At 35.4% G+C, this 15,865-nt stretch overlaps 1 protein-coding gene across 3 annotated transcripts; it reads right to left on the reverse strand.

The window, feature by feature from the left end:
- Nucleotides 1-8,566: 8,566 nt before the first annotated feature.
- Nucleotides 8,567-12,267, reverse strand: LOC120205706 (protein IQ-DOMAIN 1-like). Of its 3 annotated transcripts, none has more exons than XM_039205543.1 (5): nt 12,026-12,267; nt 11,654-11,755; nt 10,019-10,312; nt 9,420-9,788; nt 8,567-9,341 (listed from the first exon to the last, which is right to left on the reverse strand). In XM_039205543.1, exons 2-5 carry the CDS (start codon nt 11,732-11,734, stop codon nt 8,739-8,741), a joined length of 1,347 nt encoding a protein of 448 aa, XP_039061474.1. In that variant the 5' UTR covers nt 11,735-11,755; nt 12,026-12,267; the 3' UTR covers nt 8,567-8,738. The 3 variants fall into 3 exon arrangements, with proteins under 3 accessions (XP_039061474.1, XP_039061472.1, XP_039061473.1); XM_039205541.1 differs by having other exon boundaries at nt 8,567-9,344; XM_039205542.1 differs by having other exon boundaries at nt 8,567-9,344; nt 11,654-11,752; nt 12,026-12,079.
- Between the last annotated feature and the right edge of the window lie 3,598 nt (nt 12,268-15,865).

Genomic DNA, 15,865 nt, shown 5'->3' on the forward strand with positions numbered 1-15,865 from the left:
GTGCTATACAAAGTTGTGACTAAACACATCGTCAATCGCCTGAAACCATTCCTCCCTACATGGGTGTCTCAAAACCAAACTAGCTTTGTTTTAGGACGATCGATAACAAAAAAATCATTGTAGCACAAGAAATCATGCATTCGATGAGATTAAAAAAAAGGTAACAAATGATTAATGGCTATCAAAATCGACTTAGAAAAAGCATATGATCGTCTAGAATGGTCCTTTATCGACGACACGCTTTAAGACATTAGAATATCAGATAATATTCGAAGATTGATCATGTGATGCGTCTTGTCGATCTCAACATATATATTATGGAATGGGGCTGCATCAAAACCTTTTCAGCCTACTAGGGGCATACGACAAGGCATTCCCTTGTCAACATACTTATTTGTCCTATGTATGGAACGATTAACGCATGCAATCCAAAAGAGTATCAAGGATCAAACCTGGAAATCTGTTCACCTAGTAGAAATGTTGAAAGTCAGGCCATTTAAGTGCAATTAATGCACCGAATGGCAAATGTCAAAAAGGGTGGCTTTGTGTTGAAAATTAGCAATGGTAGAAATTCACATTTAGTCATTGTAATTTAGGGTATTTACAAATTAGTCCTTAAACTTCAACTATAAATACCCTAGCTCATTTAACTTCAAAACCATCCCAAAGCATTCTAGCTTTCTTCCAATACTAGAGAGAATTTAGAGAGTTTCTTGAGAGTTATTTTCTCTTCTTATCAAGAGAGAATTATCATTCTTTTCTCCTTGGTAGATCGAGAGAGGTTGTAATTCCTATTTTCTCATAGTGAAATTCTTCTATCGTTACCCGTGCTTTTTACCCTATATTATTTAGGGTTTTCCTCGTAAATTTTGTGTCTTATTTATCTTTATTTTTATTTTCTCAAATTATCAGTTGCGATTTTGCTCTATCTGATAGTTGTCTTCCGCAACAATTGGTATCCGAGCTAGATTTGAGTGTGTAATATCTGCTTATTGTCTTTTTGGTTGCCACCAAAAGGTGGATCCTCCAACATAAGAAAGTAAGAAGTATTACCCATTCTTTGAAGGTTCCAGAGAACTATTCACGATAGTGAAATAGTGGGAGCTATCTGTAATAGAAGCTATGGCAACGAAATTTGATATTGAAAATTTCAATGGGGGAAATTTCTCATTGTGGAAATTGAAGATGAAGGTCATCTGAGGAAAGACGGATGTCTAGCACTATCAGTGAAAGGCCGGTGGATTTCACATATGACAAAAAATGGATCGAAATGGACGGGAATCCTATGGCAAACTTTCATCTAGCATTAGCAGATGAAGTATTGTCAAGCATCGAGGAAAAAAAGACAGCTAAGGAGATATGGGATCATCTCACCAAACTGTACAAGGCCACATCGCTGCACAATAAAATTTTCCTTAAGATAAAATTGTACACTCTCCGTATACCAGAATCTACTTCAGTGACAGAGCACTTAAACACATTAAACACGTTATTTTCTCAGCTTACATCCTTAAGATGTAAAATAGGAGAACAAGAACGTGTTGAACTTCTACTTCAAAGTCTACCTGATTCGTATAATCAACTTGTCATCAACTTGACAAACAGTAATGCCACCAGTCTAGTCTTCGATGACGTTGCAGCTGCTATTCTACAAGAAGAAAATCGGCGCACGAACAAGGAAGACAGACAAGTAAATATGCAACAAGCAGAAGCGTTGACAACGATGAGAGGGGATAAACAGAACGTGGCCAAAGCAGCAGTCACAAACATGGTAGATCAAAGTCGAGGAGCAGGAATAATTTAAAGTGTTACAACTGTGGAAAGAAGGGTCAATTGAAGAAGGATTGTTGGAGTCTAAATAAAAAATCCAATCCACAAGGCAATACCGCAAACACTTCAGATGATAGAGATGCTCTATGATGTGAATCGTCAACCACCATGGAAGGCAGAAAAAGATTTGCAGATATATGGCTCATTGATTCAAGAGCAACATATCACATTACCTCAAGAAGAGAATGGCTCCATCATTATGAACATGTCTCAGGAGTATCTGTGTATAGTTGCAATGATCATGCCTTAGAGATCATTGGCGTATGAACCATCAAATTGAAGATGTATGATGAAACAATTAAAGTTGTTTGAGATGTGTGGCACGTGAAAGGTCTGAAGAAAAATTTATTATCCTATGGATTGTTGGATAATAATGCAAGAAAGGTTGAAACACGGAAAGGAATCATGAAGGTGTTCCGTGGAGCGCTTGTGGTGCTGAAAGGCGAAAAGATAGCTGTAAACTTGTACATACTGAAGGGAGAGACTTTGCTAGAAGTAGATGCCTCTGTTACCTCATGTAGTTCAGATTCTGCAATGATATGGCATCAGAAACTTGGAACATGTCAGAACAAGGAATAAAAGTCCTTGTGGAGCAAAAACTACTTCCAGGCTTAACAAAGGTATCACTTCCTTTGTCTGAGCATTACATAACAAGCAGTACCGGTTGAAATTCATCACATCAAATTCTAGAGGCAAAAGTGTTCTAGAATAGGTTCACTCTGACGTATGGCAATCACCATTTATATCCTTAGGCGGAGCAAAATACTTTGTCTCATTTATTGATGACTACTCCATGAGATGTTGGGTGTGCCCTATTAAGTATAAGTCATATGTGTTTTCAACTTTCAAAAAGTTCAAAGCGCGGGTGGAACTTGATTCTGGAAATAAGATCAAGTGTTTCAGAACAGATAATAGAGGAGAATACACAAGTGAAGAATTTGATGACTTTTGCAGGAATAAGGCATCAAAAGACAGTTCACAATGGAGAACACTCCTCAACAAAATGGAGTGGCAGAGCAGATGAATAGAACATTGTTAGAAAGAACAAGAGCAATGTTGAGGGATGCAAGCCTAGAAAAATCATTCTGGACAGAAGCAGTCAATACCGCCAGTTATTTAGTGAATCGAGCTCCATCAACTACAATAGAGCTGAAGACATCAATGGAATGTGGACTGGAAAACCAGCTGATTATTCAAACCTCCATGTATTTAGAAGTACAACTCCCAAGAAATTTCAAAGCTGGATCCAAAATCCAAGAAATGCAAATTCTTGGGGTATGCTGATGGTGTAAAGGGGTATCGCTTGTGGGATCACACTGCCCGTAAAGTGATCATCAGCAGGGATGTTATCTTTGTAGAAATAAGCTACAAAGAAAAGAAGATGATGAGCACTGAAAAGTCAGAGACTATACAGATACATGTGGAAAAGGAGTTTGAACAAGGAGATTCTTCTGAAGCAGAACCAGCACATGATGAACAAGAACTAGAGAGTTCTGAAGCTCCAACAACTCGTCAATCAGATCGTGTAAGAAGACGTCTCAATTGGCACTCAGATTATGTTATAGAATGTAATATTGCATACTGTCTTTTAACAGAGGACGGTGAGCCATCAATATATCAGGAGGCAATAAACAGTTCATATGCTTCACTATGGATGATAGCGATGCAAGAAGAAATTGAAGCCCTTTATAAAAATAATACATGGGATTTTGTGCCACTACCACAAGGAAGGAAGCCAATTGGTAACAAATGGGTCTTCAAAATCAAGCGAACTGGTGACGATCAAGTTGAGAGGTATCGTGCAAGACTGGTGGTCAAAGGATATGCTAAAAAAGAAGGTATTGATTTCAATGAAATATTTTCTCATGTGGTTCGACTAACAACAGTTCGAGTAGTTTTGGCAATGTGTGCTACATTTGACTTACATCTAGAGCAGCTAGATGTTAAAATAACTTTTCTTCATGGAAATCTTGAAGAAGAAATTTATATGCTCCAGCCTGAAGGTTTTGAAGAAAAAGAAAAGAAGAACTTGGTTTGCAGGTTGAACAAATCTCTGTACGGTCTAAAACAGGCGTCGAGGTGTTGGTATAAGAGATTTGATTCATTTATTATGTGCCTTGGATACAACAGACTTAATGCAGACCCTTGTGCTTATTTCAAGAGGTCTGGTGATAACGATTTTGTTATATTGTTGTTGTATGTGGATGACATGTTGGTTACAGGACCCAACAAAGATCATATTGAATAATTGAAGGCACAACTGGCTAGGGAATTTGAAATGAAGGACTTGGGATCAACAAACAAGATTCTAGGGATGCAAATTCACCGAGACAGAAGTAATAGGAAGATTTGGCTTTCACAAAAGAATTACTTGAAGAAGATCTTGTTACGATTCAGCATGCAAGATTGTAAGCCAATTTCTACCCCTCTTCCTATTAACTTCAAATTATCCTCCAGTATGAGTCCTAGCAGTGAAGAAGAGAGGATGGAGATGTCTCGAGTATCGTATAAATCAGCAGTGGGAAGTTTAATGTTCGTTATGATATGCACAAGACCAGACATTGCACAAGCAGTGAGATGGTTAGTCGTTACATGGCGAATCCAGGCAAAGAGCATTGGAATACAGTAAAGAGGATCATGAGATACATCAAAGGGACCTCAAATATTGCATTATGTTACGGAGGATCAAATTTACTAATCAATAGGTATGTAGATTCTGACTATACAGGGGATTTGGATAAAAGCAAATCTACTACAGGATATGTGTTCAAAATTGCTGGTGGAGCTGTAAGCTGAGTTTAAAATTGCAGTCAATTATGGCTACGTCCACAACAGAAGCAGAATATGTAGCAGCTACACAAGCCAGTAAAGAAGCAATTTGGTTGAAGATGCTATTGGAGGAGTTTGGGCACAATCAAGAGTATGTCTCTCTGTTTTGTGATAGTTAAAGCGCCTTGCATCTAGCAAGGAATCCACATTTCATTCAAGAACAAAACACATACGAGTACATACTATTTCATTCGTGAAAAGGTAGAAGAAGGGACGGTAGATATGCAGAAAATCCATACCAAAGAGAACATAGCAGATTTCTTGACAAATGTGATAAATGCTTATAAGCTTACTTGGTGTCGATCCTCTTGTGGCTTGTCAGAAACGTAAGCAACATGAAGGTACAAGGTAGAAAGAATGGTGTGAAGATATGATTGTTCCAATCAAATCTTCAAGTGGGAGATTGTTGAAAGTCAAGCCATTTCGGTGCAATTAATGCATCGAATGGAAAATGTCAAAAATGGTGGCTTTGTGTTGAAAATTAGCAATGGTAGAAATGCACATTTAGTCATTGTAATTTAGGGTATTTACAAATTAGTCCTTAAGCTTCAACTATAAATACCTAGCTCATTTAGCTTCAAAACCATCCCAAAACATTCTAGCTTTCTTCCAATACTAGAGAGAATTTAGAGAGTTTCTTGAGAGTTATTTTCTCTTTTTTATTAAGAGAGAATTATCATTGTTTTCTCCTTGGTAGATCGAGAGAGGTTGTAATTCCTATTTTCTCATAGTAAAATTATTCTACCGTTACCGTGGTTTTTACCCTATATTATTTAGGGGTTTTTCACGTAAATTTTGTGTCTTCTTTATCTTTATTTTTATTTTCTTAAATTATCAATTGCGATTTTGCTCTATCCGATATCGTCTTCCGCAACAAGAAAAGGACCTACAATCTCACATATCCTTTTCGCAGATGATATGATGCTCTTTGCGGAAGCAACGATGGACCAAATTAAAAACATGGAAGAAATACTTAAGGAATTTTGTCGTGCGTCTGGACAGAAGGTAAGCCTCGCAAAAACAAACATCATGTTTTCAAAAAACGTGGACAGCCAATGCCGAGCAGAAATCAGCACTTCACGCGGCTTCGCAGAGGTCGGTAATTTAGGGAAGTACCGCAGAGTACCCCTGCTCCATGGGAGAGTCACTAAGGCAACTTATCAATACATTACTCAAAGAGTAAGGGATAAACTTAATGGATGGGGGGCGAAGAGTCTGTCGTTGACGGGCCGATTAACACTCTCAAAATGCGTACTTTCAGCCACCCCCTACTATTTAATGCAAACAAGTGCAACTTCCAAAAGGAACGTGTTCAGAAATTAAAAAAATAATCAGGAATTTTATATGGGGAAATCGGAGACAAAGCTTGGAGTGAATTTAGCCAACTGGAACGAAGTATGTACCCCGATCTCGAACGGTGGCTTAGGCTTCAAGCACTTGGAAAAACAAAATGACGCATTCCTCATGAAAATTGCATTCAATCTAGTTCTACACCCGAATCAACTGTGGCGCGAGTATTGCATACCAAATCTTGAACTCCATGGTTGAGTGACATCGGGCCATTAAGGAACCATATCTTGAACTCCAACATAGCATCAAACCTCCCCCAAGTAACGGTAGCAGAAATGACAGACGAGCTAGGTAAATGGAGATGGCTATTGATATCTCATCTAGTACCCCAAGAGGTGGTTTATCGTTTAACGGCCACAATGACACCAACTTAGGTGAACACAGCAGATGGCCCCGGCTGGAAATGGAACCTGAATAGAGAGTTTAGCGTTCTCTCAGCATATGAAACTCGGATAGGATATGAACCAGGATCGACAAACAAAGATATGAACCAGAATCGACAAACAAACTTTGGCAGACCATAGCTAAGTATCGAGGATTGCAAAGAGTCAAAAATTTTCTGTGGCTTGTTGCAGGTGAAAAATTACTCGCAAATAAAGAGGAGTAAGGAGACATATGAGTTCAAGCTCGGCTTGTGGAGTCTGCAGCTCACAAGAAGAAACACTTACACACCTACTCCGACCATGCACACCAGCTTTGGCAATCTGGAAACAACTCATACGCCATGAGAAGCTTAATGAATTCCTTTCAAAAACAACAAAGATTGGCTGTTGGTTAATTTCGAGAAACCACAATACTTCTTGACAGATCCTAATGATTGGGATTTGCTTTTCGGATCAATCATATGGTCTATCTGGAATCATCGGAACCTGAGTATTTTCAATCCGGATGAGCTGGGAAAAGAAACCATTCTTGAGCAGGGTAAAAGAATGCAGATGGAAGGCATTAGAGCAATAGAGTCAAAGGTCAAAACGAGTAACATTGAACCATTGAAGCAATCCGGAGAAAATAAATGGAAACCACCACCGAATGGATGGATGAAATTTAACTCGGACGGTGCAAGAAACCCAAGAGATGGATATGCAACATGTGGAGGAATAATCAGGAACAATATTGGAGAATGGATACTTGGATATGCTAGAGCAGTGGGCATCTGTTCAGTGGTCGAAGCCGAGATTTGGGGAGTATTCGAAGGATTAACACATGCATGGAACATAGGAGAAAGACAAGTAATATTGGAGACAGATAGTGCAGAAGCTCTTCGACTTTTAGCAAAAAGAGGAGAAGGGGCAGAATCACCGATCATTCCCCAACGCATACGTGAACTGGTAGGAAGAAACTGGACTGTTTCTTTCACACAAATCCGACGAGAAGCAAATGGAATAGCTGACATAATGTCCAAGAAATCTGGAAGGGATGATTTCGCAGGGAAAGTCTGCCGAGAACCTCCAGGGGATACTATTTCGAGATTACAGGAAGATGGCCCAGGCCTTAGAAGTTGAGTTGATTAGTTAGGAATAACTCTTAATTTACCAAAAAAAATTACCCAAATAACGTAAGAACTAGGAAAAGAATTTGACCAAATATTATCTATGAGGTTTGTTCCTCTGAAAACACGTTGGTTGTGCTCGGCCTGCAACAAAGCACAAGGGAAACCTATTCTCATAAAACTATTCCGTGATCTTGAAGGTTAAGTATGGCTTCCAAATAGGGATGTAAATTTATTCGAATTTGATTTAGTAAAATTATTTTTTATTTTAAAAATTTGAATTTGGATCAAATTAGATTGAATTTTTTTAGTATATAGTTGGATAAGATCGAATTTGAATTTAAGGTGAACAAATCAGACTTGATCTTATATAATATTATAATTATTCATTATATATTTAAGATGATTGTAATAATATATTTTTATATTTTTAATTAAATTTTTATTTTATTTAATAAAAATAAATTATGTATATTTAGATCGAATATATCAAATCGAATCACCTAATAAGAGTTTTAATTTAAAATATCAAATTAATTTTAATTTGATCAAATTCGAATAAATTTACATCCCTATATTAAAATCCGCATCGAGTTTGTGCGGGAGAAGAACATATAATTATTTTACTTAAATAAATAATATTTTGAAATACAAAATATTAAAATTATATAATTATAAAAAAATATTCTTCAAGGGAATAGTATCTTTATTTCTTTACCGATATTTCTTTGCTTCATTTGTTTACGAGGGTACTCGATAGAATCTCGCCACGTCAATAATGGTATAGAAATTCTTGACATGGCAATTGCGGAACTGACAGTTGGATCAACTATATAGAAAACAAGCAGATTTACGATAGCGACTGGAGACTAAGAGATCAAGCGACAGCGTTTGATTCTAGTCGTCTTTCCCGATGAGATCCATGATCAGTCAATCACGTGAACTCTGACTTTGATTATTACCCCCACCGGTCAGCTCTCATCTCATCATAGTATTAACGGTAAAGTACACGATCACTAACTGATCATTTTAACTACTGATCCTTTTAAAAATTCAACTACGAAAAAGTAACAAATTGTAACAATTTCATATGATAAAAGCTTGAACATCGAAGAGTTTATGGTTTTATTATCTTTATTACATCACTAACACGGACGAAAGAGAATAAATAGCAAGCAAAAACCGTTCACATCACGCATTATAGTGGCATTTTCGAAACACAAAATAAACCAAAATCATTTCACCACCCATGACTTCCAATAGACAACCTCCAATCTTCTCCAGCGCCGCCGCCTCCACCAGCATCCGGGCTACAGCCACTGATACGTCGAGAGGGTACACGAGCACCGTTACTCTTTTGACCAGGACTCCTTGGGGGCTGGTAGACTGTTGTCCCTCCACCTGAACTTGATGAATCACAACCTGGGGATTTCTTTGTTGATGGGTTCCATTGGGGTACATATGGTCCACGTTGCTGCTTCACTGGCCCTTGACTTCGTACCTTGGCTTTGGCAGATTGGGTTGGGGCCATATAGCTTGGTACATTACTGGACCCTGATTGCACCTGCTGCTGAGTTGAGTACGAGCCTGAATCCATTGCCGTCACCACGTCCATTTCAACGGTTTTCTCAGACATGTCATCGGTAACGGTTGTGGTCGCAGTGTTGGTTGGTAGTGTCGTGTAAGAACCCTCTTGAAGACCAAATTGACGTTCGTGATACGGTTGCGATGACATCCAATGCTCGAGCCAATTCCAACCCCATTGTGCCTTCTCACGATCATTGAGATAGTGACCAACATCCTTGCCATTGGGGACCGGTTGCAAGGGAAGTTGTTGCTGCTGCTGCTGCAAGAAGTGAATTATATGACCATTTAATCAATAAACAATGTGTTTTTCAAGTGCTTATGATTAACCATTAACCTGATAGTTATAAGCATAAGCAAGGGCCCTTTCTCGTCTCATTACAGCATCATGTTTCTTTGAAGCACTTTCGATGATTTTCTCCGAGCTTTGCTGTCCACCGTCCCAATGGTCATATTTCTTCGATGGGGTCTTCGGCTTTCTTTCTACATCTTCCATTCGTATTTTTTCTTCATCGTCTTCATCCAATCTCTTTTGCATCTGTTCAACATCAGTTAGCCGCAGCCTACGAGCTCGAACTCTTGCCTGCACCCGTACTAATGCTTGCATGCACTTCATTGTCATTTGTGCTTGCTTGCGCACGTTATAGCCTCTAACTAGTGCCTGCAGCCTGACTAGTCCCTTCAAAGCACGCAATGCTCTCCGAGCCTACAAATCATCATCGGCAACATTTAGACAACCTAAGACTACAATGTTCCCTTTCCTCCCTCAAGGAACTTATAAGCATGATCACCTATATTGCTCAATAATCCTTTTTAAGGTTTTTATCCTAGGAGAAAAGCTTGTGCATTCAAGTGCCGTAAGTGATCCTCAAGAACCCTTATCTACGGTTTCTAAAATGTGAGTGATAAATATGCATAGAGATGGTTTTGTTTTACCAGGTAGCCTCTGTAATACGACTGTATGAGTGTTGCAGCTCTTTCTTCCTTAGACTGGCGTCCATAGCCCGCCAACCGGACAACTTTAGCAGCAGCTTGAGCTGCTGCAACAGCAGCTTCTGCAGCAGCAGCGGTTGCCATGGCGACGGCAATGGCATTGTTCCTATCATCGTTCAGAGGAGTCGGTGTTGCAGTCTCATCATTAGTGATGTCCGGTGAACTCTCCGACGGAAAATGTTCAAACGACACTACTTCCGGGGCCTCCTTTGGCCACTTCTCTACATTATTATCTCTCTGAAAAATCAAATCAGATTGCTCAGAGGAAACATTTCATTGACATTTGCTTGAAAAATGTTAACCGATGAACAAAGAAAATTTTACAGAGCAGATTATCATTGATATGGTGTGATGGAGATCTAACATTGTCAAGCACATGAGGAACAAGTCGAATGATGTGACAACTTAGGTGGCATGATAATTATGGGTCAAGGTAGCCATGTTGACAGGGGACCAGTGCCCCTTGCTTGGGTTCATGGTCCTTCAGAACAGTGAAAAGGAAGGTCATCAATTACCATTTAACGCCATCTGAAAGAAAAAGCAACCCTCCCAGGCCATTTTCTTTTTTGATAAGTTCTTTTCACCATATTAATATATATAGTTAAATTGAAAAATTAAATACTGACAGCAGCAGAAATGATGATATGTAGACATATCGATTCAAAGATAAAGAGGGAATTATTTGTTACTTTTAATGTGTATTTTTGTTTCATAAGTATCAAAATTAAAATATATTTTCTTCTGATATACTTTGCAAATAGGTTATTAATTAAAGATTGCTAGACTCAATAAACTTACGAAGTTACATCATTGGTTGACTATTGGATAGGTTCACCTTCTTTGCAAATAGGTTAATAATTAAAGATTACTGGACTCAATAAACTTACAAAGTGACTCACATGTGGTTGACTATTGATATATTCAGTTTTTTGGTTTTTATTTTAGTTATTTGAGAATCATACTTTATGTTCGAATATGTACATGATTCATATGTCAACACAAATATTTTGTTACGAAATTAAATAAGATAATAACAAAATTTTTAAGTGTAAAATCTTAAATAAAAAAACACATAAAAAATATTCACCATATCAAAAACTATATAAAAAGTTACAACGACAAGATTCTAAATTGCATCACAGTATCCCTCGATCCATCATTTTAGATATATATTTCAAAAATAAAAGAATAGTATTTTTTTAAATGAAGGGTGAGAGTAACTGCTTCCCAGTAGTATGGCCACAAATGAGTAAGATCAAAGAGAATATGTCCTTGCAATCGTGGGCAATAACTAAAGCTAACCAAGTTCTAACAAGAAAAGGATAAGAACCCAAATAAATACAAGCAAAATCTATATGTTTTTGATGTTGATGTTTGGCCTCTTTTCTTTTATTTTCTCTTTCCCTTGTTAAGGACTTAAATGCTCAAGTAAACTAAAATGTTAAGTAGAAAAATGAAAAATGAAAGGTGCAGACATGAATGGCATTGATTAATTGCTTGCAAATATGGCAATCTAAAATCAATCCTCAAAACAAACCTAAAAACACTCTTTAAAAAATTATTAAAAAAAAACGTTACCTTCTTGTCATGCAAATCCTTTGAAGATGATTTGAACACTTTCTTCACCGTCGAGAACCATCCGCTCCCTTTTTTTCCCATCGCCGGTCAAAACAGGAGCTTCTAAACACAGAAAAAAACAAACAAAGCTTTTTAACTAACGAACATTACACATTCCTGTTATAGTTAGAGCGTCATAAGAATGAGAAACAAATCGACAAATAATATAATGTCATTCGCAAATCCATGAAATGAAACCAGAGAAATGCATAACAGAGGATCATCATCAATTCATCAAGGGTTTTCGAAATTTAAAAAAAGAAAACAGCAAAAACACCGAGAAATTTTGATTTATAATTTCGTTAAAGAAGAAGAAGAAGAAGAAGATCAAACCTGAAAGAAGAAGAGGTAACTGATGATATGCTATGAGTTTTGAATTCCTGTCATGTTTCCTCTTTATCATTTCCCATGTATTCTCCGAAGGTGAATTACTTAGAATTCTTTTCCTGTTTGGGGCTGTCGAAGCTGAGTAAAATGAAGCGAGAAATATGTGATATTATGGAAAATGAAAGTGACTGCGGAGTTTTTTGAGAGAGAAAAATCAGCAACTGAAGATACCCGCGCGAAGCAATCGGCCGATTGCTTTTTATCAAGTTCACGGAGAACATATATTTACAGTTGGGGTGACCCTCCAATGAGATTTGGCCACGTCATCTACACTCTGTTTCTCGTAATTACACGCCTACCCCAACCATAATTTCCATTTCTGCCCCCCCTTTTATTATGATTTTGCTATTTGTGAGATATTAAGCAAAGTAGGTTGGTCATTCTTATCTTTATAATATTCGATTTGAATTATTTGATTAATATATCGAATATCGGTGATTAATTTAAAAAAATAAAGATAAATAATATTTAACTGAAATAAAATATTTGAATTGCTATTGCATTAATTAATAGATTAATAGCTATAACCTTTTGATTTAATTTTTTAATTATGTTTCTATCATTTTAAGTTATTTAAAGTTGATGAATTAATCGTAAATAATTTATTCTCTTTTTTTTATGTGTTTTCTAAAGATATAAACAATTGGTCACGAAATATATTATATTTCTATGGATTAGGATCGTATCCTTCAGATCTTCACCATACGATTAAAAGATAAATAATCACAGTCAGAAAGGAAATAGCGTAGAGTATGAGGAACTTTGGCCTTTTTTCAAGAAAAAACTATTTGATGTCATTTTATGTTTATGTCGGTTTAAAGTTGAGTCAAATTAAACTTTGATTCCTCCAATTTTTAAGATTAAATATTTAAAGTATCGTTATTATTTTAAACTTAAACAATTAATTTATCTCAATATTTGGTTCTAATTTTATCTCGGATTACATAGCACGCCTTTTAATTACTATTATTTTCAATTTATTATTACTTGCTAAAAATGACGTGCGGTTCATGTGCTACACAAAATTGTATGATTTGATCCAACGTTTTGGTTTCAATGTTTTTCTGTTTGAAGGGTGTGAGTGAATGCTAAATTAAAAGTACAGATAAATGTGTAGATCAAATATCAATGAATTCAAACACAAAGGGATACGTCGATCCATCCACTGCACAAATAAATAATCTTTATTGCTAGCTTAGCTGTGAATTGTTTCCAAAATAAACTTCATACGAAATAGAATCAATTGAATAAACATATATTTTTTAAAATTATTAATGTTTAATTTATTGATTATTAATTCATATTAAATATTATTAAAAAATTATAAAAACGATATTTTGAATTTAATATCATTGTCTGAATTGTAAAATAGTGCAGTATGGTTGAATTAGGGGATTGAAGTGGAACTAAGTTAGATGACGCCCATTCGCTTGCATTAAAAGAAAAAATAATGAGCATCGAAGCCAAAAAGGAGTAGTTTTGCACTTTTGCAGTTGGGAAGGAAGGAATCCAGACATCGTTGTGTTCTACCCTCCCCATTAAGGAAATTTGAAGTTAGCTGACAGGTCACACGTTCCTTTCTATTTTTATTTATTTTTGGTTGGGAGACAACTTTAGATACCATTAGGAAGCGTTTGGTTAAGGGTATATGTGATTAACAAGAGAATGAAATGTTATTCCCACGTTTGGTTCACAAACATTCCCAACCCCCTGTAATCCTTTATTCCCAACAATGATATTTTGGGGGTATATTATCGGGAATGTGATTCCCACATTCCCTTAGGTATTGTTACATTCCCGGTGTTTCGGACTAAAATGTCCTTAAATTTTTTTTCTTCAAAATTATTCTTCTCTCGTTGAATAAAAAAAATTATATGAAGGTTAAATTATAAATTTATCCTTAAACTATTTTGGATTTACAAAAAAGTTCATAATTAGAATTTTATATGAAATTTAGGGGTTAAAATAAAATTTTATCCTTTCATTAAACCTATTTATCTTTTTAATTTTGTAAAAAAAAATTATATAAATTTTATGAATTTAAATTTTTTAAAGAAAATATATAAATTAATTATAGTAAAATTATAGTAGAATTCAACTTGTTAAAAAAACAAATATATAATAAGGATAATTTGGTAAAATATACATTCCAATAATCTTTTATTTCTTTAACCAAACATTGTAATCTTACATTTCTGTTAAACGAACCAAACACAAAAATGCAACATTCCCAGTAATCTTATTCCCGCCGATAATCTTACATTCTGTGAACCAAATGCACCCTTAAGGTTTATTCATTGAATCATTTGTATCATTGAACTTTTAATTTTGTCAATTATAGCATTAAACTTTAGTTTTACATTCAATTATGTCATTATGTTGTTAAGTCACTAACGGGACGATGTCATGACTAACAATTGCTAATGTGATATGCCACACCAAAACGACGTCATTTTGGTTCGATGGTTCTGATGTCTAAAACGACAACGTTTTAGACACTGAACTTTAGATTATTTTTTTCACTGAACTTTTAAACAAAATACTTTTTGACACTGCACTTTTTCCCGTCGTCGGCAACCAATCGTCATCCATCACTGATTGTCTTTCGCGATAAAAGTAGTATTAAAATGTTTCCATTTCAATCTTTATTCTTCTCACATAATTAGTTTTTCACAAAACCCCATCGAAATCAAAGAAATTAAATATAAAAATATCTATCAATTTTAGATATTTGAAGATTTTTTTAGATATATAGGATTTGAGGTGTTTGTTCGAAAATCTAAAGGGTGAAAAATATTATTTCGAGAATACGTACAACATATTTCAAAACTAGCCTCATTGACAGTCACTGAAAGAGATTAGAGTATTAATATATTGAACTTTTAAATAGATTTTTGTCGATTTTAAGTGAATTTCGTGCAAAACCAATCCCGAGAGAAGAAAAAAAATGAAATACGAATATTTTGATATCTATTTTGCTGCGAAAGACGGTCATGACTAAAAGAGATTGATTGTTGATGGCGATCGGAAAGTGCAATGCTAAAAAAAACAATTTAAAAGTTCGATGACAAAATCGATAAACCTCTAAAGTTTAGTGTCTAAAACGATGTTGTTTTAGGCATCATAACAACTGTACCAAAATGGTGTCATTTTGGTTTGACTAGCCATTCCAGTAATCGTTAGTCATGTCATTGTCTTATTACTAATTTAACGACGAAGTGGTACAATTGAATGTATAATTAAAGTTCGGTGTTATAATTAACAAAATTCAAAGTTTAGTAGTATCTGAAATAAATACTTATCGAAATTAAAGTTTTTCCCCCTCAAAATTTAGTAATGTTTTGAAAAAAAATCGTTGAAATATGATTTGAATTTGAAATCCAGCATTAAGAAATTTAAGTTCGATCTTCATCTAACCCAAATTCGGATTATGAATGCATTTAGGGTGTGTTTGGTTCACGGAATGTAAGATTACCAGTGAGAATAAAAGATTACCAATGAATAGGATTACTGGGAATGTTGTATTTTATGTTTGGTTGGTTTAGCAGGAATGTAAGATTACAGTGTTTGGTTAAAGAAATAAAAGATTATTAGAATGTATATTTGACTAAATTGTCCTTATTATATATTTGTTTTTTTAACAAGTTGGAAAATATTTATATATTTTCTTTAAAAAATTTAAATTCATAAAATTTATATATATTTTTTTTACAAAATTAAAAATATAAAAAGGTTTAATGAAAGGGTAAAATTTTATTTTAACCCCTGAACTTCATATAAAATTTT

This window comes from Hibiscus syriacus, unplaced genomic scaffold (genome assembly GCF_006381635.1).
Source record: "Hibiscus syriacus cultivar Baekdansim isolate YM2019G1 unplaced genomic scaffold, ASM638163v2 tig00012724_pilon, whole genome shotgun sequence".
Taxonomy (NCBI): domain Eukaryota; kingdom Viridiplantae; phylum Streptophyta; class Magnoliopsida; order Malvales; family Malvaceae; genus Hibiscus; species Hibiscus syriacus.

Bases quoted from the DNA above. Each gene is read 5' to 3' on its own strand.
- LOC120205706 (XM_039205541.1), bottom strand. From the start codon at position 11,734: ATGGGAAAAAAAGGGAGCGGATGGTTCTCGACGGTGAAGAAAGTGTTC. The intron at 9,789-10,018 runs GTAAAACAAAAC...GATGATTTGTAG, and splicing joins CGTATTACAGAGGCTACCTG to GCTCGGAGAGCATTGCGTGC. The intron at 9,345-9,419 runs GTTAATGGTTAA...CACTTCTTGCAG, and splicing joins CTTATGCTTATAACTATCAG to CAGCAGCAGCAACAACTTCC.